General features: G+C 38.1%; 1 protein-coding gene across 1 annotated transcript in view; it reads left to right on the top strand.

Annotated features, from left to right (window-relative positions):
• The first annotated feature begins 3671 nt into the window (after window positions 1-3671).
• PEX11B (peroxisomal biogenesis factor 11 beta) overlaps window positions 3672-26104 on the top strand; it is a 316927-nt gene continuing 294494 nt past the window's right edge. Inside the window, exon 1 of the mRNA XM_044080022.1 lies at window positions 3672-4038. Within this exon, the coding sequence (XP_043935957.1) occupies window positions 3983-4038 (56 nt within the window). The 5' untranslated portion in view covers window positions 3672-3982. The remainder of the gene's footprint in view (window positions 4039-26104) is intronic.

Raw genomic sequence — 26104 nt, 5'->3', positions numbered from 1 at the left:
TGTAAAACACAAGAGCTGTTTTCCCTTACTTTTGCAAGGTACTTTGCAATTATAGGTTGTTTAGTGCCTACAATTAATTTCTCCTTATTAACAAGGAGAGTTTAGTGCTTGTATCAGTTTAAGGCTTCCTAGTGCTTTCCAGCAGGTTCTAGAGCAAGTGCTAGTCACAGGGGATCAGATTTTAGTGCTACTACTGAGAAACCAGCTAGTTCTAAGGGAAAATTTGAAGAGCAGACTTTCTGGCACCTGAAATAGTTTAACTGTAGCCCCGCGGTGCTGCACGATATGAAAAATGTGAAACACGCGTGTTTTTAAGCCAGAAAGTTGAAAGGGATATAAATCAGCCCCAAATGGCTAAAATTACAATTTCAGAGCTGAAAACCACTCCTCTAGTGTTAGACAGGCAGTACAATGCTCACCACTCCCACTGGTAAGCAGTAGGACTTCCCTCTTCCACAGCAAGGTCTGGATAGCTCTGAACACAGAAAATAAAGTTCTGAAACCAGCAAAGCTTGGGATCTGGACTATACTATCTAGGAAAGGTGGGAAACGAGCAAACAAGGTAGTATTTTTTTTTGTTAAAACAGGCTAAACAATGCAATAATATGCTAAATAAACACAGAAAAGGCTAACACACTTGAATGTGTAGCCCTAAACAGTAAATACAATTAGAACTCTACAAAATTAGCAATTTAAAACTTTTTAAATGAAGCAAGGCACGTGCACAACTGAAAATGATTTAAGAGGCAGTAATACAGTAGAATAAGTAGCTAGTCTACATATACAGAAAACTCTCTCTCTCTCTCTCTATATATATATATATATATATATATATATATATATATATATATATATATATACAGAAAAACAGCTAAAACACACTAAAACAATTCAGATGCAGTGCAACCTACAGCACTTGAGTTGTAGCAATATTAAGGCAAATACAGTTTTAATAAATGCACTAAAATATACTCTATATTTCCAAAATGATTGAGAAGCACAGTCAGAACACAAGTATATTCAGACATTTTTTTTAAGAAAGGGCAAAAGGAGGAACAGAAGGAAAGAAACAAAGTGGGTTGGCCTTCTCAAGTGTTCTCTCTGTATTAGGTAGAATGAGCTAATGACACTAGACTGCAAGGAGTGTCCAAGATCAAATTTAGAGTAGGGGCAGGCAACTGCAAGGCCAGCAGATATTAAGACAAGATGCCAATAGGGAGGGAGGGTGAGAGAACACTACATAAATGTTTATCACAGGTGAGCCAGTAGCTATGAAATACAGTACAAGTATGCAGTATACAATAAAATTGCTTTAAATATCTAGAAAAAGCAATAACTCCTACAAATAAGCAAAAAAAAAAAAAAAACAGTCTACTTATTGCTATATATCACAGATCAGCTGCTCCTCTTCAAATAGCTGTGTGTGTAATGGCTGAAACACTCAAGTTAACTTCTTAACAGAAAGTTGAAACCTTAAATAACTTTAAAAAAAGGCTCAAAAGAACCAGTGAGGTGCTTTCTCCAAGCCGTAGCCTTGGCAACCCAACTAGACAATGACCATAAACACTAAACTCTCACTGAAGTGGTGGATGTCTTTGGTAACTAAGATGACCTGGACAATGAGCTCAGAAAACAGCCTCTAACAAACTAGACCTTGCTTTAGTAAGTAACCAGGGAATAGTAATAATTTGGATCAGTCAGGAAAATGCAGTGAGACTAGTTAAGTACTGTTTTTCTGTATCTGTGTGAATATATCCATCTGTGGTATTATTAATATTTCCTGTGAATGAAACTCTGATGTTTATTGTAAATAGATATTTAGTATTTTCATGTTCTTTTATTATTTATTATTAATTATATTTAATGGTTTCATTGTGGCTGGTCTTTTAGAGAATATTTTAACCTTTGAGAGTACTCATATTTATTTGGTGACACTGTGGCCGCTCCTGGAAGCCTTGCTGCATTGGTCAAACATTACCATTTGTATTAGTATTAATTTGACTCAGTATAATTTAGTACCCTTGTAAGACTCTTAGAGTAACTGGCTTTGGAGTTTTCTGGTGGCAGTATATACCTAATAGTCTGAACAGAGGGGGCATAGCTGGTAAATCTGTGCCAGTCTTTCTGAGGTGTATGTGTATGTGAAAATCAACTCTCAAAGAGTATGTGTGTCAGCTACTTGGAGCAGAGACACAGAACACTGGTTTCACAGAGAGGGTAGTGGAGGACTTGACTTGGAACACTCGGGTGAGGACTCAACTCTACAGCTGTGGCAGTGGACAGTTTTATTCGGGGCCTGGAGAGGCAGATAGAGAGAGAGAGAGGGGGGAACCCAGCTCCAGGACTGAGTGTGTTCCCTGTGTGCTCTTAAGGGAAATTGGTGCTTGGCGCAGAGACCTACATCTGGAAATACTGTGTGTATCAATCTTTGTTCCAAGTGAACGCTCCTCACTGGCATCAGTGGTGAGGATTGAGGCACCTTGATTACTGGCCCAGAGGAGGGATGTCACAAGGTATGACTGTATCTGAAGTACTGAATATTGCAAAAGAGGTTAAAACTGGAAGAGGAATCTTTAGGAAAGGGAAGGAGCAAATTACATAGTAATAAATCGAATATGTGGGAATAATGCATGCAAAACAATGTTCAGGAGAAGGAGGGAATTTTAGGTGAAGTCAGGAAATGAACCATTTACTGCTAATGTTGGACTGAAAGACAGTTATAAAGAAAAAATATGTAACATATAATATGTTTAAACGAAAAAAAATACAGTTTGTTTTCTTTTGCATTAATGCATGGGTGCCTATGTCTTAAGTGATAATTTAATAAAAGTGTTTAAAAAAGAACCAGTGACAAAACCGAAAGAAAGAGTGGTGAAGGATAAAAACTATCACTGACAGTTATTAAATACTACTCTAATTCACTTCAAGGTTAACATGGAGTTAGATTTTGCATCAACATGCACTTTCTGAACAATAAAAGTATGAAACTTTACTATCAGTGATCAACTGTTCCTCATAAAATTTGTGTTTGCCGGCAAATCATTGAGGATTGAAGTCACTAAATAATTGCAGACATTTGTGTTTCAAACTTCATATCCTTCAGAAAATATATATTAAAGGGAAAGCATGTTATTCTAGCAACTGACTGACTTTATAAGAGCAATATATAAAATATGTGCCTATTATTTCTTCGTCCAGATTTTGTTCACTGAGAGATTTGGAGGTATGCGGTATGGTCGGGACAAAAATATGAGGAAAATCATGGACAGTCTTCAGAATTAGGAGCAGCTTATAAGTTTGGGTTGATCTTCTACCACTCCGTGTGTGCGTGTTGGGGGGGTGGGGGGGCTCTGCTTGCCACACACTTTTACTTCTTAACTCTCCCACATTTCTGTGTAGGGTTGCCCCCATAACAGTCTATGCCGTGCAATCCAAAGGTCGCGCAACATTCCTTCCTGCATTCCAAAAATGAACATATACAAATGTGCTGCGCACCCTCAGCTAAAAATGTATTACTCCGAGTTTATCACTAACATTCCGTTATTTATACTATCAATTTTCTATGCTCTACAATTATTTTCGGCAATAGCGGTTTCCAGTCTTGCAGTCCTCACACAGAAGTCTGATAAATTGTCCTAGTTAGGCCACCATCAAATATGTGCGCAAAAATGTTTGATCAGCTGATAAGAGGAGGCGGAGTTAGGAACCAAGAATCGTGACTTTTGTACTTAGTTTTGCAAGTGTAATTTTCCTGGATGTTTAGCCAGTGGGGCATGTTGACGGGTTGTGCATACTTTACAGAATGTGGACTCATTTTTTTCGTTGCCACTGAAAGACGTTACATTAGAGATCACGCAGTGTTTTAAAAAAGTCTGTAGGTAGAAAAGACTTGAAAGATTATAAATATTATACAGTAACGGGCCAAATAGTGCCCCTCAACAGCTGATTCCAGTTCTCAAGAAGCTTACGTTTTCTCTACCAGATGGATTCGTGGGTCCGTTTTAGCTCCCAGAGCCAGGCGAAGGAACGGATATTTAGGTATTGACATGCTGATGTATAATTTTGCCATATAATGTACAGCGGGGCGGGGGATGGGAGGGCCTGTTCTAAGATGTAGGTGCATCAAGTAGTTGCCGTAAGCTTTTGACAGTTATTTCTTGGGCTTCACCCTTTCAGAGTAGTTTACTCTGCCAGTGGTAGCAGTAACCATGGGATGGGATGGGGGAGAGAGTTATTGGTTGGTACCTGCTAAAGGCAAACCTTTCAGGGTTACTGCGAGTCGAGTCTCTGACTTGCTTTTAGGGTTGCCACCTTTTCAAATGCCCAAAGTGGGACAATCGTCAGATTTTGTAGGCCAAAACATACACCCAGCCAGTACGAAGAACATAACTTCACTTTTTTGCCTAGATAAAAGCTTATTCGTGTAATGTTTTAGTTGCTTATTCTGTTTCTTATAACATTTAGGTGGTTCAGATACAAAATAATTGTTTTATACAACTATTAGATAAACTATAGGAAATAATTTTGTCCTAAAATCTATTTTTTTGCAGGACACAACTGCCCAAAGAGGGACTGTCCCTCGCAAAGTGGGACATGTGGTAACCCTACGATTTCACTGTGCCGAGTACCTGCTAAAAGCAACCCTTTCGGGTTTCTACGAGTCCCTGACTTGCTTTCACTTTCACTGTATAGAGTACTTACTAAAGGCACGTTATTGCGAGACCCTGGCTTACTTTCATTTTCACTGTATATTGTGGGATACTTGAGGGGAATTAAACATAACACTACAGACCGAAGCACAGAAGCAGCTGATCACTCCAGAGGAACTGCTTAAGGCTATATTGTGATCATAATTCCGTGATAAAGCATTTTATGAAATAAATTTGATATTTGCGTTCTACTTGAGAGGTGCTTTTTAACGATTGTTTGTTTTGTTCTGTTCTTGCATGAATTATTTTACTGTGTGCCATGTAAGCTGCATACTGTTTCTTCAAAACATTATTTGCCTGTTTTGAACACTGTTTGTGTTATAATCTTTCCAAGTATTACGACATACAGCTCCTTGTTCTTAGTCTATCAATTATTTTCTGCTTTGTAATTTTTTTTGGTTACACAGTTTGTCGACTCAGAGCTATATTTATGCATAATAGCGTATATGAGGAATCTGTATTTAAAGCTTTTATTGTGAACATGAAATCGGAGATCTTTGACTTCTTATACAAAATACAGATTATGCCAGTTTAGCATTCTTGCAGGCTACCTCACATTTACCTTAAAGTTCTGCTCAGACTTATTTTGCCTGAGATAAATACAAAGTCCAATATCTGATGCAATGACTTATACTTTTATTTAAACATGCACACACTTTTGTTTCAATTCTTTAAATGTCTGTTCTAAATTCTACTGTGTTATGTAATACTGGGCTCACCTGACTACATTTTCTACAGTGCAGGTATCAAAACTAGACCCTTTAATGTTGTATAACTGGAATAACTCTAAAAAAATTATATTCTTATTCTACAAGTGCCATTTTACTTTTCCATGACACTTGTTTTTTTACAGGTATGTACTTATGAGTTAGTTTCTAGCATAATTGTTGGGTATAATTTCTTAACATGCGTCTTGTTTGTATTTCATGTCACAGTTTCTTTTAGTAGTTATTTTGGCTTTTCTTCATACCTGGCATTCAGGATTTGCTCCTATTGCAGTATATGATTCTGATCAGTACCAGTTTTCAAAATATTCCATATGTTTATACTTTTGGTAGTTCAATTTTATGTTGCTCAGTTTTGAGCAGACAGGCCCCTTTTAATGCAGACTTGAATAATACTTAAAAAATAAAACACCCCCTTAACAATATGTGCAAGAAATTGCATACAAATTGCTCTATAAAAGAGTAGGAGGCACTGTTTCCAATCCTCTGTGTTCTCTAGATACATATATTATCCCTCTTTTAATGGGAATTAATTGACGATCCCATATCACTTTGGAAAAAATATTTCAAATTTTATCTTCGAGTTTCTGTGTGTCTTAGCCAGATTTCCTGTAGTCAGTTTGAATAACTCCAGGCTTGTTCTGAAACTAGCGATGTCCATTTGGGTTAACGTGGTTGACAAATATTATTAATAATTTAGTGTGAAGCACTGAGATGATGTAAATATTATTTGCTACTACAATTAGCTTGCTCCTTATTTTTATTAAAATGAATAATACGAAAACTTAATTTTTTAATGAACATTGCAAGTAAGTGTCCCTGATTATTTTTGGAACTGCCCCTGATTCTAATTAGGCTGAGACTTGTAAATATAAGCAGAAAGTCTTGCATACACTTGTATACACCTTAATTGCTGTGTGATGAGTTTCTGATCAAATGTTGTACACCTAATAGAAGTAATCATCAAGAACTTGTTTACTATTAATGCCCTTTATGTGTAGAACTTGCTGTGCAAATGTGGGCATTTGGAGTCCTGTATATATTGCCAGTGTTTTGTGTGTGTGGATGCATGTGTTTTCTAATTTAATTTTATTTTACATGGGCTGAATGAGACCATCATATGATTATTTTAATCCCCTTATAAAACTAGATATTCTAGATATCAGATTGTCTAGTAAGCCACTGTCAGAAGACCACACTGTAATGAGACCTAGAACTGTTGGGAAAATGTGGACTTGGCAAGTATAAAGGAATGTTAAGGATCAAAGGAAAGGGATTTCATGTAGTTCTTGCATGCCTTATTGTATAATTAAGAACAGAAGAGCACAGAAATATTAAATGTTATTACTTAGCTGCAGTGTTACTGTTCATTTTCTGTTATCCCTTTTGCTTCACAGTCTGTAGTTCTGTGGTTTGGCACTCATCTGGAGGGGGAGAGGCTGTCGTTTCTTCATACCTCTCAACTACTTAGACCAAGAAGTCTGGAGAAAGCCATAAGTAAAAGTGGGACAAAGGCCCAAAATAGGGCCAAGGTTAAAATATTGCTGTTACAAACTTAGAAAATTGATAGGTTTTGTATTAGGAATTTTCTGAACGATATGAAGTCTGAAACTCAAATGCCTGTCAGTATTTTCTAACTTCAATCTTTAATGATTTGCCAGAAAACCACACTTTTATGAAAAACGGACCAAATATTTGAGGCAAATATCTGGACATTTTGTAAAACTCTGTACAGGTGAGAAGCATAAAGACCTGCTGATATGTTACACTGGCGGTCATTTAGATTGGCCATGGGTTTGTGCATTTTGTGCTGACTGGAATACTCCTCTAGGATTAATATCATGCTTTACTCCTGGTGTCTGTGTGGATTGGATTTGTCTCCCCTGTGCCCATAAAGATTATAACGTAGGTATCGGGTAGCTATTTTCTCCTGTACCTACCTCCAACATAAAAAACCTCTTAACTAAACTTAAACCCACCAAATTAGCAGCAGACAACCTTCCAAGTGAATACCTACAAATCGCAGCTGATGCTCTGGCCTACCCAGTATCCATCTTGATTAACCGATATCTGTCAGAAAGTTACGTTCCCACATTGTGGAAAGTCTCACATATAATTCCCCTCCACAAAGGCGGACCCTCTGCAGAACTAACCAATTACCGCCCCATAGCTATTCTCTCTCCACTCTCCAAAATAATAGAGAGATGCATACACTCTCAGGTCTCACACTACCTCCTTACTAACAACCTCCTTTCCAGTACTCGGCATGGTTTCCGACCAAACCATAGCACCACCACTGCCTTACTCTCCTTTACTAACACTATCCTTCAGCATAAAAACAATGGCCATCTCTCCTCTGATACTTTCCTAGATCTATCTAAAGCATTTGACATGGTCCCACACAAACAACTTATCTCTGTCCTCAATAACCTATCTTTCTCACAATCCGTCACCAACTGGTTTCAGAGTTACCTGTCTGACCGCCAACAATCCGTTGTATGGCAGAATGACAAATCTCCCCAACTACCTGTCTCCATAGGGGTTCCCCAAGGATCCATCCTTGGACCCCTACTATTCTCTGTTTACACCAATAATTTTAGCCTCTGCCACCAAACATGGCACACTCCTCCAATACGCAGATGACTCAACCATCATCTGCTCAGCCCAGTCCCTACCCAAACTGCAAAAAGTCACACGGGAAGCCTTTTCCTCTGTTGAAACATGGTTATCCGATGCCCAATTAATACTCAACCCAAACAAAACTAAACTACTCATCTTCCAACCCACCAAACATACTCAAAACAACTCTCACTTTAACATCACAGCAAAAGACAACACCACTATATACCCAACTGAACACACCAAATTGCTAGGAGTGGAAATAGACAATAAACTAAAATTTGACATTCACATATCCATGACCATAAAAAAAGTCCACAAAAAAACTAGGAGCATTATATAGAAATAAACAATTTCTCACCAAAGCAGCAAAGATTTCAATAGCAAATTCCCACCTTATCTCACCCTACTTTATGCCTCTCCAGTATATACCAACCTAAGGCAATGTGATCTAAACAAGCTAGAGACCTGCTACAACAAAATCGCCAAATTCGCCACAGGGGCATCCTACCGTAGTCACCACTGTCTCTCACTTGCTGAACTGGGCTGGCTTGAACTCCCTCACCTCCTTCAGTGGTATCAACTCACTCGCCCACAAACTAGTAAACCATCCACTAAATGTCCCATCCCTCCAGAATCTACTCCAACCCAATCGCACCACCAGACCACTAAGATCCAGCAACAAAAATCTCTTGCGCCATAGCCAAATTATGGAACTCACTCCCACCCACAATTACCTCCGTACCATCATGCACCAACTTCAAAACTTTATTAAAAGCGCACCTAAAAACATGCTGGCTATGCCCTTGCAACTCCCACTCTAATATCATCCACCTACTACCTTTCTTTCACCTCCACTAACTACCTTGATGATAGCAAGCTCAGATGCTCATAAGCTTAGTACTCATTATACAGCAGGAACTTCTCATTGTTACATTTGTTAATGCCTGTTATGTACACAGATAAAGATTCTAGTTGTCTACTGATGGACTAGTTCTTCATCTGTAAATATGTTGTAAGAAATTTCTATGTTAAATTGTTAATCGCTATGTAATCCAATGTAACTACTGTCTGTTTATTTTACTGTGGAGCTCTTCTCCCCGGGCCTCCGCTGAAAATGGACCTGCGTCCAGTCGGACACTCCCGGTCAACAAATTTAAATAAATAAATAAAAATCAGAAAGCAAATTAATGTATTTTCTTTTAAGTACTACCAAATTAGAGCTGAAGTCTGAAATGTCTGTTAACAACCAATGCAAAGTACTGTCAGTTAAAACTTAAGTGTCAAGTAGTTGAGTAGTCACACAAGTTATTTTTCCAGTAGAAATGTTTTCATGAAAAAAGTGTGCAGATTCAAGATGATTGTAGCTTAATGAGTCTTAAGTTATTGTACTGAGATTTTTCTTCGGAGGTGAAGCTCCTAGTTGTGGTTATTTTTGAGCTAATGGGTTATTACAAAAACTAGTGAACCCAGCTCCAATTCATAGTACATTCATGGAACCTTTAGTACAACCCAGATGACCCAGGATGGAAAAGGGGCTCTTGGCACTGGAGAAACCAGGGAGGGAGCAGTGGAAAGGAGTGACTTTGCCAGCTTGCCAAACCCAGGATGGAAGGAGGGCTTTCTCTCCATGATGAAGACGCATCCCCCGTGATAGAGATGTGGCTCTCCATGATGAAGATGCATCCCCAATGATGGAGATGTGGCCTAATCAGTAGATAGATTGCTGGAAAAACTATGACGTGAGGAGGGTGGAGCTGGCTGACCTTGCTTGCAGTGATGTGTGATGTCACTGGCTGTCTCCATTTGGGGCATACCAGTATTGCTTCCTGTCATGCAAGGTTAGTGTATGAGATGCTGCAGGCTGGTCCACTTCAGTCCCTTTGCTCAGCTCACCAACAGTTTGGTCTGGCACCTGACAAATATAAAAGTGGTGTTATCCATTAATTTAAGAAAGTGGGTCTGCACTGTACCTACACTAGGATACACTTCAATTGAATCCTCCTGTAGCCCTGTGTGTATGAATATAAGTGAGTGAGAACACACACACACACACACACACACACACACACACACACACACACACACAAAGTCAAAGTGAAAACACAAAGGGTAGTGTGTGTATATGAATATGAGCGAGAACACACACAAAGTCAAAGTGAAAACATGAAGGGTAGTGTGTGTGTATGTATATAAAATATAATGTGTTTGTATACACATACATACATATCTATATATACATGTATATTTGTGTGTGTTTGCGTCTTCTCTTTGTATCTGCCTCTGCTCAGCTTGTGACTGGAAAGGCCAGTTGACAAAATAGAGAGTTTTTAAGTACTCTAAATCACCTAGAGAAGAACTATTAGAAAGTAAATAAGTCTGGGAATACAGAAGCCCCATGTCTGTCTTAAGATCACTCTCATTTTAATTTTAGGAACTCTGTGAGTATGCTGTATTTGTGCAAGGGGCCCAACATTGCTAACGGTGCTTTTGTCATTTCCAGATTATGTGCAAGTCCACAGACAAGACACTGGCAGAGCCTTATCTTACTCTTTTTATTCTGATTTTCTCTGTTTCTCTGTCATTTGAATTGTTATGGCTTATTTTTGTTCATTTAACTTGGAGCTACCTTTTAGCAGTAGATGTGTCTAGGATATTATAGCTAACCCAGTGGTTGCAAGGTCACCAACTTGACAATTGCTTCTTTGTTGATTGTGTTGCTGTTTGAAAATGGTTGATTCTTCTTGTAGGCTTATGATTCCAGTGTAAGTAATATCGTTTCCTATGCCTTTTCAACAGTTTCACCTTCCTTGCAAAGATTGCACACTAAATCTCAACATAACCGTATAACAAAGGCAATGTATTGTCATTTGGAATGCTTACATTACTCGAGTGGTCTTCTGTAAACTAGTCCATTGCATTCCTCTGTAGCACCTGTGAATTTGTATAGAGATTTTAATCTCTGGTTGTGGTGCTTGACCTTTTACTGGCCATTGCAGAACATGTCAAGAAGGTTGTCAACAAAGTATGAAGACCATATTATCTGTATTCCATATTGTATCTAACCTCTTGATTTAAGAAACCGGCTGTATAGTGTGTGTATACATACACTAGGATATACTCTTTTAGTGATTAGTGTCATTCCCCCTGCAGCCATCACCAAATTACTACATGCAAGCAGAATGGTTCTGCAGATCCATTTCTTCAGACTGAACTCCATTGTGTCTCCTTTGTTAAAGCAAAGAGGCTGCTTATTGCTCAGAGATAAACTGATGCTAGCCTTGCTTATCTTTAAGTTGATATTGGATATAAAGCTTTCACAGTAAGAACTTAACACTTTTCTTCATTTGTACTCCTCCAAACTAAGATCATGACATCTGTTTAGAGAAGCTTAGTTTAGAGAGGCATGCAACCAGTCTGGTTCTGATTATACCACCATTTCTTGCACAGTAATTAGAAATTTCCCATAGGCTTTCAGGTTGGAGAATGTAAATACTTGTGTAAGTTAAAACCATAAGTAAATGTACTTAAGTAAATATACTTTGATGCATTTTGTTTTATCTGTTATTCTTGAGTATTATTGCTTTGCACTAATGCAAACAAATTAACTGTTTTAACTAGGTCCTAGTTGAAAAATGGCCAGCTGGTTTAGCCTGTCTACTTGCATTAAAAGAAAAAAAAGCTTATTAAAAAAAGGACGTTTAAATTATGGGAGAAAATACTACGTTGCTATCACTTAAATGTCTTCATAATGTTAAACTTCCACTGCAAGTTAAAGTCACGCTTACTTAGGTTAGGTCTTCTGTTTCTTGCCATTTACCTCTAAGTCCAGGAAGTCACAGTGCAAAAAAAAACAGCATATTACTAAATTTCAAAAAATATTAAATGATATTGAAATGTTTTCAGTACATTTCTGTGACATCCCTGTACTCTTCGGCATTTTTATAAAATTGTCCAGTATCCACAAGAGTTGGCTATACTAGAGTCGTTTGAGTGTGTGTTTTTTTCTGACCCTATGATCAATCAGCAAGATCAGCAAGCTCTGTCCCTGTTTGACTTGTTTCAAAATGTTTCCAAAATTGAAAGTTAATTCAGAGTAATTCAAAGTAGGTACTCTAATAGTGTTTTCTTGTCTTTGTTGTTCTTCCTTTGTATGAGTCCTTTTTATTGCTTGTGGTAGATTCATTGGCTGTGAATTTGGGATTGCTATAAACTAGATGGAAAGTAATTATGCAAACCCACTTAAAACAGCTTTATTAAAGAATAAAAATAGAACTGTCCAATCAAGTCTGCTGTAACTGTTACTTTGAACAAATTTGGTCTCTCTAATTACTTTACTTCCTCAGATTGTATTTTGTCTTGGTGCGCTGGTGTTGTTGCCTCACACAGCAAAGTTCGTTTCGATTCGACTTCAATTCTCAGCCTGCCTTCTGTGGCTGTGGAGACTTGGCGTGAATTGAAGATACTTACATTAAGGTTGTACATTAAGGCGCAAACTCAAAAAACGAAAAATCAACTGCCAATCATTAGCTGGACCGAGTTCCGGCGGGAAAAAGCCGAAAACAACAACAAAACAAGAAAACAACAACTAGAAAACTATTTATTCTGATACTGTCTCTATCTGATGAAATGAATGCATGAAAATGAACATGGAATGGCAACAATGTGTGCCTGGACAAAGACATCTTTCAGCAGTTTTTTTTTTTTTAAAAAAAATATAGAAAATTTTTTTATTTTATTTATTTATTTATTTTATTTTTTTATTTATTATTATTTATTTTTTTATTATTTATTGCATTTGCTATGTCGCTTATATCCACATAGCTGACATAAGACAGAAGAAGTAAGAGGTAGCAAGGCAAACAGAATGTTGTGGTGCATATCTTGAGGGTGGAATCCCACTAAATAGGGCTGTTTTTGGCGAGTCTGCACCTTGAATACTGTCTGTTTACAGACCTTTTAGAGGAAAAATTAATGTTAAAGACTTTCAAAGAGGAGTTATGAAAGTGACATGAAGATTGGTTTGCCTTGAAAAGCTGTGAATGTTTATGTTGGAGTGGAAATGCTTGGGGGCTTGATATAAGTAGTTGAGTTTAGGGGAAAGGTAAAAGGGTTTAGTTTAGGAGGGAGGAAGGGGAAAAAAACAGTGGTGACAGCTGGAATGTCATTTTAGAATAAAGACATTAAAACAGTTTCAGTGAGAGAGTTGAAAATGTGTCTTTCGGCTGTTCCTGGTTAGGGGTCGCCACAGCGGAACTCTGGTCCGCTAGTGATTGGCAGTAGATTTTTACTTGCTGAGTTGCCAGCTCTGATGCACAACCTTCAATGAAGGTACGCCCATTCACGCATGTCTCCACACAGAAGATGCTCTAGCTGAGAATTGAACAGGACAACGTCTTACTGGGAGGCGACAATGCTGCCGCACCACCACCACCGCAGTTAAGAGAGTTGAAAATGAAACTATTTATTTGAGGACATTATGGAATTCAGAAGATAGGCCTTTTAAATTAGAATAGGATAGCTGTTCTAAATTAAATGGGCAGAAGTAACCTGAAGGGAGGTAGTTACCTGGTATGGACTATGTAAACATTGTCCTTTCTAACAGTACTCTTGTATGTTTATAGGTGATGATTTAAGGGTGATAACAGGCCAGCATTGTGTTGTAAATCTGCACTGTAAAACATATGGTGCAGAGAGAAGATGTAGATTAAGTTGGTAAGGTTAAAATAGTGTGGGAGAGAATGAAGTAAGGATATAGTTGAGTTTAAGGGTAACGCAAGAGAAGAGTCTGGATTGGGGCATATGAACAAACGCTGCTTATAGAGTTCCTGAAAGAGGCATGAGAATGGAAGATTTTGAATGTCATAACAGTTGCTGTAAAATATGTTTAAGCTGTGCACAAACTTGATTGACATATAAAAAGCTTTTGATGTTATGAGACATGAAGAAAGACCCCTTTTGTTTCCCATTTTATTTATTTTTTTATGCAAATTTTCCAAAGAGAGGCTGCATAGGCAGCTTCACAATGAGGATGTTCTCTCACAAGATTTAAATGTCTTGGCTTATTTGCATATTGGGGAAGGGTTTGTTCACTTTATTTTTGGTTGCATTGTCTTGCTGGATGTATCAAATGTGCCTTTCATTAAACTATAAAAAACATAATATGATAACATATAGGCTTCTGAAAGTGATATAAATGAGAAATCCAAAGTAATTAAGAACAGCATACTGTATAGCTGTCTAGTTAAGAAAGTTTAGCCTAGTGTAGCATATTGTAATAGAGCTTATATGTGATTTTATAATGGTGATTGCAGTATATGTTGGTCGGAAGGCTGTGCAAGAAAGCTAGACAAGGATGAAGTGTTTAGGGTTTGTCACAGATATTTTTCCACTGTAAAGATGGGGTTCACGTCTGAATCGCAAGAAGCAACAAATCCAAATAGCAATGGGGGAAACGTACTCATGGAGGAGGAAGGGTTTAGCCATATATTTTCACTCGACAAGCTGGTCAAGGCCTGTGACCTGAATTAAGTGCATAACTGATAACCTGGCAGTCAGCGTTTTTCAGCGGTCAAAACCGTGACCTTTGCTGCCGCTGTTGTCCTGCTTTGGACACCACCTTGCAATTGCTGTGTGGCTGTGTCATTGAGGCATACTCTTCCAAAGGTAGCGTCAAACTGAAAGTTATCAGAGCCAGGTCATTCTTAGATATATTAAAGATTTCAAATGTAGACTGAATAAGGCAGATGAAAAAGATTTTATGCATATAGTTTGTTACAGAAAAGTATAGCATGATTATCATTTTTGCTGTGATAAGATGAACCTGAAATAGGTGTGGAAGTAGTAGAATGCAATTATTAGTTGTTCATTTGGATTGAGGGTTGAGTAATGAGACTGTGTGTGTGTGTGTGTGTGTGTGTATATGAGTTCATTTTATAACCTTGAAATCCTGAAATATCGAATTTCAGAATCTCGAGATCATAAAGCCGAAAGTCCATAATAGCAAAACCCTCAGAAGCGTGAAATTCAAAATGTTGACGTTCGGAGATGTATTAGCGCTTCTGGTGTAGCGCTGTGATAATGGATAGCTGGAGATTCAGGTAAGTTTATGTTCTAAGGGTTTTGGGTAGGGGCTTTAGTGTGTCTCAGTGTGTTTTTGTTACTGTGATGTGTGGGCACGAGGGGAATGTAGCTTGTGCAGTGGTGGTTTCTTGTGTTTGTCTGTGTAGTGCGACCTTGGAGTTAGTATATTTATTTAGGGGGGGTGGGGGGCAGGGGGGCTAGCCCCCCTGCTTGTGTGTAGGGTAGGTTTGTGTGTTTTTGTATGGGGAGGAAGGTGTATGTATGTGTGTGGGGTGTATGGTTAGTATAGAAGTCACAATTTTGAATTTCGCGCTTGTGAGTTTTTGATGTTTTGGGAGTTCGGCTTTATGATCTCGAGATTCTGAAAGTCGATATTTCAGGATTTTGAGATTATAAAGTGAACCTGTGTATGTATGTATGTATGTATGTGTGTGTGTATATATACATGTGTGTGTGTATATATATCTCTCTCTCTTTATAAATAAATATATATATATATATATATATATATAGATTAGATATATAGATTAGATATAGATGTATGTATGTGTGTATATATATATATATATATATATATATATATATATATATATATATATATATATATATATATATATATATCTCTGTCTATCTAATGTGTGTGCTGACAGTCGATCCAGGAAAATAAACGTGCCCATATGTAACGGGGCATGCTGTTAAGTTAATCCTTGGGACATGCAACAGAAATTATAGTGCCTTTTTTGTAGGAGGACAAGCTCCCCACTCTCCCTGTGAATGTAACTTTAAGATCGCACAATTCCTGGGGAAAAAGAATATCCATTTACCCCGGGGACTGTCTAAATTGGGTAAATATTTTGCTGTGGATGTTTTCAAAGAGTGCGTTCGGGACTGCTGAGGGTATTTGTGTACTTTGTCTATGGGGTCTTTGTGGTTTAGGAAGGTTACATTTAAGCACCTCTGCATATGTATGCTTTGAATTGTGTGTGATGGGTGCAGTGCGTGTAATACTGAAAACCTTATTGACATTAGGAGTTCTTTATGTGAGGGTTTTGTCTCCAGTGACATTTTGTAAATACATCTCTGGCATACCATATCACCTTTTTTTTTTTTTGAGAATTAACTGGTTGTCAGTAAACATGAAGCAGTTTTTACATTGCCTGAGGATGTCCACATTCACCAAGCTGGTAATGGAAATAGTGAGGAAGTTCATATCCTTGGCAACAGACCCTTTTTATTGATTTAGACAGCTGAAGTGAGAATATAAAGCAGTGTCAGTAGTATCCAGTTTGCAACTCTAGGGGCAGTGCTTGTCACTACAAACTAGTTGTCCTGTGTGCAACTAGGTATTGGTGAAATTTCAGCCATGCTTTTACAGGAAAATATCACTCTGGGTATCTGTGTCTGTACAGGGCACTGCCAAACACCTGAGGGGAACTAAGAAGTAGACCCTGATTTATGGATAAAGCATTTTGGCAGATATTCTGAATTTGGAAACAAATCAGGCAGTACTTGATGAAAACGAATTAGCTTGTCAGGAATGATGAAAAGAAGGGAGTCACATAAATGGCTACTACTAGTGCGAGTAACACAGCTTCCCTCTGCTGGGATACAGTGCTGCTTTGCTTTTCCTCTCACCAGAGGAAAAAAAATCAATACCAGTCCAAAGATGAGAAGCGGGCCACAGCCTGTTTTGTGATCCAAAGTTTTGTTTCAGATGATGCAAGGGTCTGTAGGCTTGTTGTAGCCTTTTCCTGGAAGATGCCTTGAATAGCAATGAGACCAATCGGGAACTTCAAGTCCAGGCAGTCCCTGCCCAATGAGAAACTGTTAGGAATCAATCCACTCTGCTTCTTCTCTCACCAGGAGAAAATATAAGCACAAATTTCAAGCTGGCACGTATAAAGCAGTATTAGGCTTTCTGGTGATATCCAGAAAATAGTGCCCCCTGTGCTTTTTGTCTCACCAGGAACAAACAGAAGCAGTAATCCTACATTGACTACTCAAGAGGTGGAATGTGGGCTCTCCAGTAATTGCTGGTCTTGGAGTAGGTGATGCAAGATTAGGATATTAACCCATTTTCCATCTTAAGAGCTGTAGTGTTCACTAAGTAGTTAGCTAAAGCTTAACTTATCCTTTCTTTCATATCCATCTAAGTGGAGAACCACTAATTAGGATAGATTGGAAGGGGCTGGACACTTTGTATTCTGGTTCTATGGAATTTAGTGAGATGGTCTATTTTAAATTTAAATAGTTGAAGGGAATCATTTCACAAAATTAAAACGTGTGCTTATTCACAATAGCTATTGAAAGAGAAGGAGATATATGGTCAAATTAACAAAAGGGGCAGGCAACTAGAAAGGAAATTAAGTTTAAAGACACAACTGCACCAGGGCAGAAGAGTGGGGAAAACCTTAATTTCTGTGTGACTCACAAACGACACAACTATGGTCTCTTTCCTAGTTTAAATATGCAATTAAAAGCAAAATAGAAGTAAAACGCAGTGAAAATAAAACTAATCACAATGTATGAAATAAAAGAAGGCAGTTAAGTAATATAAATTTCAAGAAAGCAAAAAGAAACTAAGCTTTTCTTCACAGCAAGCTGTGGTAGTCTGTGTGAACTTTTCCAGCAAAGCCTTACACAACTCCATCCAACAGTCACAAACAAGTTGATTGCCATAAGATTAGAATGCCCTGGCTGCCAAGCTACAAAATCTAGAGGACACCATACTTCATGCAAGTGCCAGTGTAGAAATTTAAAATCCAGTGACATTTCCTGACTGGGAATCCAACCCAGGCTGTTGAGAGTGCCAAATCCTAACCAGTAGACCACCAGGGATGTGACCTATGATACATGTCTCCTGGGTCTGGGGCTCAATTCTAAGTTCCAGAAACTGGTTGGAGTTAACACATTCTCCTTATGTTTTCAAGGATTTTCTGCAGGTACTCTGGTTTTCTATACTTCCCAAAACATGCTTGGTTGTGATTTCTCTTCAGGCTTTCCACATAGATTGTATTTATTCCAGTCTGTGCAGCCCAGGTCATGGCTAAAAAAGGTCTTGAGGTCCCGTCCATTTACTTGACTAACAACTTATTAGGCTAGTAAATACTTAATAGACTATTGAGCTTAAGAAGTCTAGCCTTTCTTTCGTGTGGTAGTTATTAGCCTTTGTTTTTGTAATGCAAACATCCAAAAACTGGCCAAGCAAAGTAATTACATGACTCACTTGTCCATGAGGGCCATTGCTGCTAAACCAGGGATGAATACCTATACATTCATCCAAATTACATTTAAGTAGAGTAAGAGATGTGCTGTGCTTAACATAGAGTGGAAGACTTTCCATAGAACTGATATTCTCTGTGATGTATACCCATCTGTTCAACATGTCCTGTTAATTTTGTAAAAGACCCAAATTAAGGAGGGCAGAATGCCTATTAAAACACCAATAAGTCAAACTACAGGCAGGAATCTTCAGATAAATATTGAGGCAGAGGAACACATAAATGCTTAATTATCACTGCGTTTTCATTAGTCAAAGACTTCAAGTAATAAAATTGCACGTGTGTGTGTGTGTGTGTGTGTGTGTGTGTGTGTGTATCTATATATATTATGTATGTTTGACAGCCATTGCACTAAATATGCAATTTTTAAAAAGTATTCTTAAAATTTATTAGTAAATTCCCATTTACTGATCTCGTCAATATAAATTTGGTTAATATTCTATCTAGTGGCTAAAATTCTAAAAAATAATAACATGATTAGGTAAATTATTTTATAAACTGCAAAGCTATTTTAATATAACATAGGGATACTGGCAATGGATATAATTATAAAAATATAAAAAAAAAACTAATGGTCTTATAACCTACCTGCCCTTATTTTTTTAACACTGGGGCAATCCTGGGTTATTTGTTAGCCTCCAGTACTAGTTGCCAATGTAGCTCTTTAAATTCAATAGTGACTTCCCCATAACATCAACTGTAATCTCTTCCACAACAAAAACCAAAAAGCTTCCCTACATTCCAATATGTGCTTAAACAATGCATTACTATCGTTCAAGTTTTTTATGTCATAATAATGCTTGTATATCCTGTTTTTTTTATTTATTTTATTTTATTTTACATTTGTTAACCGGCTGGGTCTACTGGGATATATCCGCGCTTTCAGTAGGAGGAGAGAAGCTCCAATAATACACACAATAAGTACTAATTTATTGCAAGATTCAAAGTTGTGTTGTTACAACAAGAGAATACAGCTTACATATGCAAAATGAAAGAAATGAAATATTATATAAAGTTATATAAGACAAAAGGACACAGAACAAATTACACACAGAACATTGAAAGTAAAGAAAAATAAAAATAAACTGAGATTAAAGGAGAGATTTAATTATTACTAAAAGGAAAGAGAAATTTTAGAGAATAGGGAAATTAGGTAAAAAGGCTAGGAAGTGGACCTAGAAGTAGGTTAGTCAGGTGTCCAATTTTGTCAGTTTTTCTAATATAAAATGCATGACATTTGTCGCACAAGGCAATATATACTACCCCAAAGCTATTGCAATTGGAAAAACATCTCTCTTTAATTAATACTCTTGTTCTCACAGAAAATAAAAACTTCATCTTCCTGAAGAATATAGGGACAAAAAGAGCATCCCCCATACTTGTAAGTACTTGCTTTATTTTGCCTTTTCTTGTAATAATTAGATTTGCTTTCAAATTTTTTAAACACTGGTCTTTCTGCAAAATGAATTTAAGGGGGTCTTAAAAAATACCTTTGAGATCTGATAACTGTGCAAACTACACCCATTCTTTTGTAATGATTTTCCTAATAACACCAGCATTTCCTTTAAAGTCACTCATGAATCACCCTTTCAGGGCTCATAACCCCAGTATTACTTTCCCTGTTTATCTCCCCATCTTTCCCAAGTATAGGGAAGAAATTCACGTCTCTGTCATGCAAGATGTCACCCTTAATATCATCAGTCAAGGGGGGTATTCTCTGTCCATAAACATATGTTTAAGTATATCACACACTTACAAAATCAAGATGATTCAGTCATCCTGCTGATTTCTTACATACTGCTCTTCTTTTGGTGAAGGGGGTGTGAACTTTGAGTAGGAATTAGAAAATGTACCCTAACGAAATACAGTGGATTTAAAATCCTTGGTTTCTAACATTTTGTAAATAGTAATGTCCAAAAAGTTAACTTTACCATAACTGATTTAAAAATTCAGTCGTATTATTAATATAGGTAATAGATTCCTTTAGATTAATTTCTGTTTTCTTGTTTAGCCAAGTGTTGGAGGCCATCTTGTGGAGTTGAGTGCTTTACTCCTTTGAGAGTTGGTTGTTGGTTGGTCCTCATACTTTTCTTTTTTTTAGTGCAGCCAAGTGCTGAATTTAAGTACTGCATAGTGTCCCTGTAATTGTAGCTGAATAGTGGGTAGTGAGCACATTTTCATTTTTCCCCTTAATTAGTTCTCCCAAGCTGACAGTTTGTCCCCTATTTGACAGCAGCTGTATTGTGCCCAGGGCAGCATTAGTTTGTGCTTATCTTTGCTTGGCTGATGTGATTTACTTCCAGCTGTGCTGAGAGCCTGTGCAGGCTGTTTGTGTCTCACTGACCACCACTGATACTAATCAGATAGTGGCTAACATTCCTTAGCCTCCTGTAGCTTCTTTCTGCACTTAGTAACCAGATATCAAGGTGAAAAAATCTGAGATCGCACCCAGCAAAATCAGTGCACAAAACTAAAGAGTTTTGTGCACTAATTTTGCTGGGTGCGATCTCAGCTTTTTTTGCCTTGATATCTGGTTACTGGTTGCTTTTTGGCGGAATTACTCCAGGTTGTTTTATTACTTCTCTCTGCACTTAGCCAGCTAACATTTAAAGCACTGAACAACATGGAAGGCGAGCAAACTTGTTCCCACTGTCAGCCTCTCAGCAATTGGTCTTCTGTGGCAGCGTAGTAACTGCCTTATGCTGACTGAAGAGGAGTTGCTATTAAACACACAACACTTGTAGACCTAGTTAACATGGATGCATCTCTTTTATGAACAATAGGCAATGACCTTTGCATAGTCACACCTTCGCTTCAGCCACTACCACATTCTCAAAGTATACACTAAACTGTCCCAAGCAGATACAATAAAAAAATCTTGTCAAAGCTTCCAAGAACTTGTAAGATTAGAACTCAGCAAAAGTCCTTCAACTTGCTTACTCCATGCACACTTACAACTTGTCATCAGAAGCAAAACTACTTTTGACAGAAATGCCAACCCAGCTTCTAATTAAAAATGTTAGTGATTGGTGACTCAGTTGTCTGGCAAAAAGACTCTGCATTCACTAGGCTGGCCAAAGACAGGGTTGCTCTCTGTTGCTTTTCTGGTGTCAGGATCACATTCTTTGCAAGGCTTCTTGAGACCCTTTCCTTGGGTGAGTTTGATTATGATATGGTGGTGGTTCATGCCGGAGCAAATGACCTTGGGGCAAAATGCAGAGAGATGTGCAGAGAGACATGCCTGAACTCTCTTTGCTTATGATCAATGCATGCAAGACTCTTCCCTGGAGTGGTATCCTTTTCCAAGAGTGATGTCTGGGTATAAAGAGAATATAATTAGCTTTTAAAAATGGGCTTGCTAATATCACTTGGGGGATTGTGTACATCAGCCTGGACAAGATGATAGATGGTCCTACTTGTGCAAAGGTTGGCCCGCATCTCATGTTCAAGGGTTACCGCATTCTGGCAAAACCTCTTGTTGCTCCAGTGATGCCTTTATAAGCATAGTCTGCCTAGTGAATATACCAGCTTAGCAAATTTGTCTTGCACATTAAGGTATGTCAGTAACAAATTACCCAAATGTGAGGCACTTCTGCATCTGCAAGAGGTCTGTGTATGTGTAGTTTCAAAGACTTGGTTGAAATGTAAAGAATGCATTCCTTCCATACATGGGATTTGCACCTACCGCGCTTTCAGGCCTGGTGCAAAACTGGAGTGATATTTTCATATTTGTCAAGGACTGTTCTGTCGACAGATACCAGAGTTTCCTAGAACTTCAGTTTACTATGGACAAGACAAGCTACCAGCTTATAGTAAGTTTACAGTATCCTCTCCCCATCTCCAAATGATCACGCTAGATTCCTACCCATTTTAGAAGAAATTCTTGTATGCAGTAAAAACTCCATAGTCCTAGGTGACTTCAGTTACCATTACCTAGCCATAGACTGGAGCAACTATACCTCTGCCATAAGGTATGCCAGTAGATTTTTAAATTTAATAAGTAGGCATTCCCTAGGCCAAATAGTGAGCTAATCAACAGAAGCAAAAATATTCTGGATCCTGTCTTAACAAATTGTTTCTACTTACTCCTGTCTCCTGGTCTTTCTTCTCCAGTTAAGTTTGATCATAAACTAGTAACATTTATTCTCCGAACCGTAATATCCCATTGCCAGCGTCTCTGTATTTAAAAACTTCAGAAGGGCAGACTTTATACAGTTGTATGATAACATTTATGAATTTACCCATGACATCACTACTTTGTCTGACAGTAGCCACCTTAAGAAGTTTTATGCCCACTTAGCATAGCTCTAGCTTTCCTAACCAGAGTCCTATATAATGGGAAGTTTAAAAATGTCCCTTGTGATCAACTACCTGTTGTAACACCACTCCTCCCAGAATCATTTACACCCCTGTCATCACTAAAGAGCATTTTTTAAAGTGTTGTCAAAAACCAAAACCACTTCCTCCATGGGTCCTAACAACATACCTGGGTATCTATTGAACAGTGTCAAACAGACCATTATTGAACCTTTCCTTGGACTGTGTATCCGCAGGATATGTTCCCAAATCCTAGCACACTGCTGTGGTTATTTCCCCCCAAAAGGGGACCCTTCCACAGGCCCTGGAATATACAGACTAGTCAGTCATGCATTCCATTGCTTTACAGATCAGATTTGTATCATAACCATATTAAAAATTTCATTAAGCTTGACCTCCAACAATTTGACTTTGTGAAAGGGAGATCATGCCTGTTAAGCCTTGTTAATCTCCTATGACAGTGGTCATACTACTCATGCAGCTTACCTTTATCTGTCCAAAGCATTCAGTACCATACCTCCTGGCAGAACTGTAAGGAAAATAATTTTTCTACACATAGATCCTTACTTAATAAGGTGGATAGCCAGTTGGCTGAAAGGCAGAAAGCATGTAGTTTGTGTAATATGTGCATCTCCAGATAGTGTTGAGGTAATTGGTAGAGTCCCCCAAGGGTTTGTATTGGTTCCTCTCCTGTTTGGTATCTACTCTTCTAAATTCAAAAATAAGTAGGACCTCTTGATTCATCAAATTTGCTGAGCTGCAAACTGGTTGTAACTGTCTGGACTCTCTCAGATAGCTGCACTGGTCACACAGAATTCTTTAGTTCATACATTTGTGTAAAGAAACTTAAATTGAATGCTAAAAAGTGTAGTATTTCTTTTTGAAAGCTTAAGTTCCACTCAATATACTATATATATATTTCCATGGCCTTTGATAATTGTGACAACTGTAGTCAGGAACTAATAGCCCAAGGTATTTTGTCCAGATCCAAAGAAGTTATCACCCCCCCCCCCTTATTCTGCGCTGATCAAACCTCTTAAGAGTGCAGTGCTGTATTTTGTATGTATCTGTTAAACCTATAAACTCAAAAAGCCCAGAGGAGCCCTGCCTGGTGCTCTGTTGTATAGATTCCTGAGTGGAATCTGTGCCATTAGAGATGTGGTGGGACTTGAGCTCTTTTATATATTAGCAAGTCAAACGGCTCAACCAGTGTTGGAACTGGAGAAGTGTTCATCAGCAGATAAACAGATTGCAGTGGAGAAATAAATTCCAACACCTAGCACCGCCCCTTCACTGGAATAAACTTCCTGTGCAGGTTAAACAGTTTGATTTTGGTATTTTCCTTCAGACTAAACCTGTACATCTGGATGGGTGCTCTTAAATTTACCCCTGGGTTATCTGGCCTCCATCCTTGAAGGAGTTAAAGCCTGGGAGTGGATATCTGGGAAGGTGTGCATGATATTTGAACTAGATGGCCTTGAAACTCCTATGAATGAGGCCAGATTGTGCATACTTTTTAAATACACTGGCAAAACACTTACACAAATCTGATAATGGCATTTAAGTGCCAGAGGTAGTCTTGCAGCTAAGGTGAACTTTACACAGCGTTCTGAAATCTGCAGCTAAGCTTTACTCTGCTAGGTTTGCACTGTTACAAGTCAAATGTTAGATTTGTGTCAGAGGTGGCCATGCAGCTAATGTGAACTTTGCATGGCATTCTAAAATCTGCAGTCTGACTTTTACTGTGTTAGGTTTGTACCATTACAGACTTGCAGAATGATAAAGTACTTCACACATGCAAGACTTAATAAAACGAAAGATGTGGGATTAATTCATTTGCTAAGGGTGTATTTTAGTGATGAGTGCTTAATTAGTCTTACTAACCAATTTGAATAATAACTATCGGCAGTGGAGGACAGTTTGCATTCATGCTAGGACTCTTTTCATTTTATTGATTTTTGAGACTTTTGTGCCTGAGACTGGCCTATCGTTACCAATATCAATATCTGTACTACTTAAAGCAGCTACTGGGGTTTTGTTTTTCCTTGTTGAACAGGAAAGAGAAGGTAAGGGAAAGGAAACTGTCAGATTTTGGTGGAAAGAGTGGACACATCAACTGGCGACGAGTGCAGAGGACTAAGATCTAAACTGTATTCCAATAGGATACATGGTTTGATTTCCTTCCACCTTCATTTTGCATATTGTGCAAGTCATTTAACCAGACTTTGCTCCCCAGTCACCCCTGAAAAAGGATGATGCCCAGTGGGCTCATCCAGTCAGTAAATTGGTAAAGTAAAAAAGGAATCAGAGCACCATCATTCCAGTGCCATTCAGTCACATCAGATGACTTTAACGACCCCATGAATAAGCAGTTACCATCCATAGAGCTTACTGGGCAAGTAGGGAGCAGAAGTAAATTAACAGACTTTTGCTTCTGCTTTTCAAACAAATTGGTGGACTGTTGCCTGTGGGATGTTGGAAGACTGGAATACTTCCCCACTTGAGAACTGAACTGGAGGACCGCTTGCTATAAAGTGTTGCTCGCTGCACCACTTTGCCTCAAAAAAAAAAAATGATATAATATAAATATATATAAAAAAAAAAAAATATATATATATATATATATATATATATATAAATATATAAAATATACACACACACACACACACAATGGGTATAAAAAGTTTACACACCCCTGTTAAAATGACAGGTTTTTGTGATATAAAAAAATGAGACCACAATAAATCATTTCAAAACTTTTCCCACCTTTAATGTGACCTGTAACCTGTACAATTCAATTGAAAAACAATCCGTTAGGGGGAAAAAATATATAAAATAACGTACAATGTGCTGGTTGCTGAAGTGTGCACACCCTTAAACTAATACTACTTTGAAGCACCTTTTAATTTAATTACAACAGCCAGTCTTCTTGGGTAGGAGTCTATCTGCATGGCACATCTTACCTTGGCAATATTTTGCCCACTGTTCCTTGCAAAAGCGCTCCAAATCTGTCAGATTGCAAGGACATCTCTTGTGCACAGCCCTCACAGATTTTCTATTGTATTTAGGTCTGGGCTGTGGCTGGGACATTACAAAACTTTAATTTTATTCTGGTGAAGCCATTCTTTTGTTGATTTGGATGTATGCTTGAGGTCATTGTCATGTTGAAAAGTGAAATTCCTCTTCATCTTCAGCTTTCTAGCAGACGCCTGAAGGTTTTGGGACAAAAGTGACTGGTATTTGGAACTGTTCATAATTCCCTCCACCTTGACAAAAGCCCCAGTTCCAGCTGAAGAAAAGCAACCCCAAAGCATGATACTGCCACCACCATGCTTCACTGAGGGGTTGGTGTTCTTTTGGTGATGTGAAG

This window comes from Protopterus annectens, chromosome 8.part0, assembly GCF_019279795.1.
Source record: "Protopterus annectens isolate FY-2018-M chromosome 8.part0, PAN1.0, whole genome shotgun sequence".
NCBI lineage: Eukaryota > Metazoa > Chordata > Ceratodontiformes > Protopteridae > Protopterus > Protopterus annectens.
This window is presented reverse-complemented; position numbering and strand designations above follow the sequence as displayed.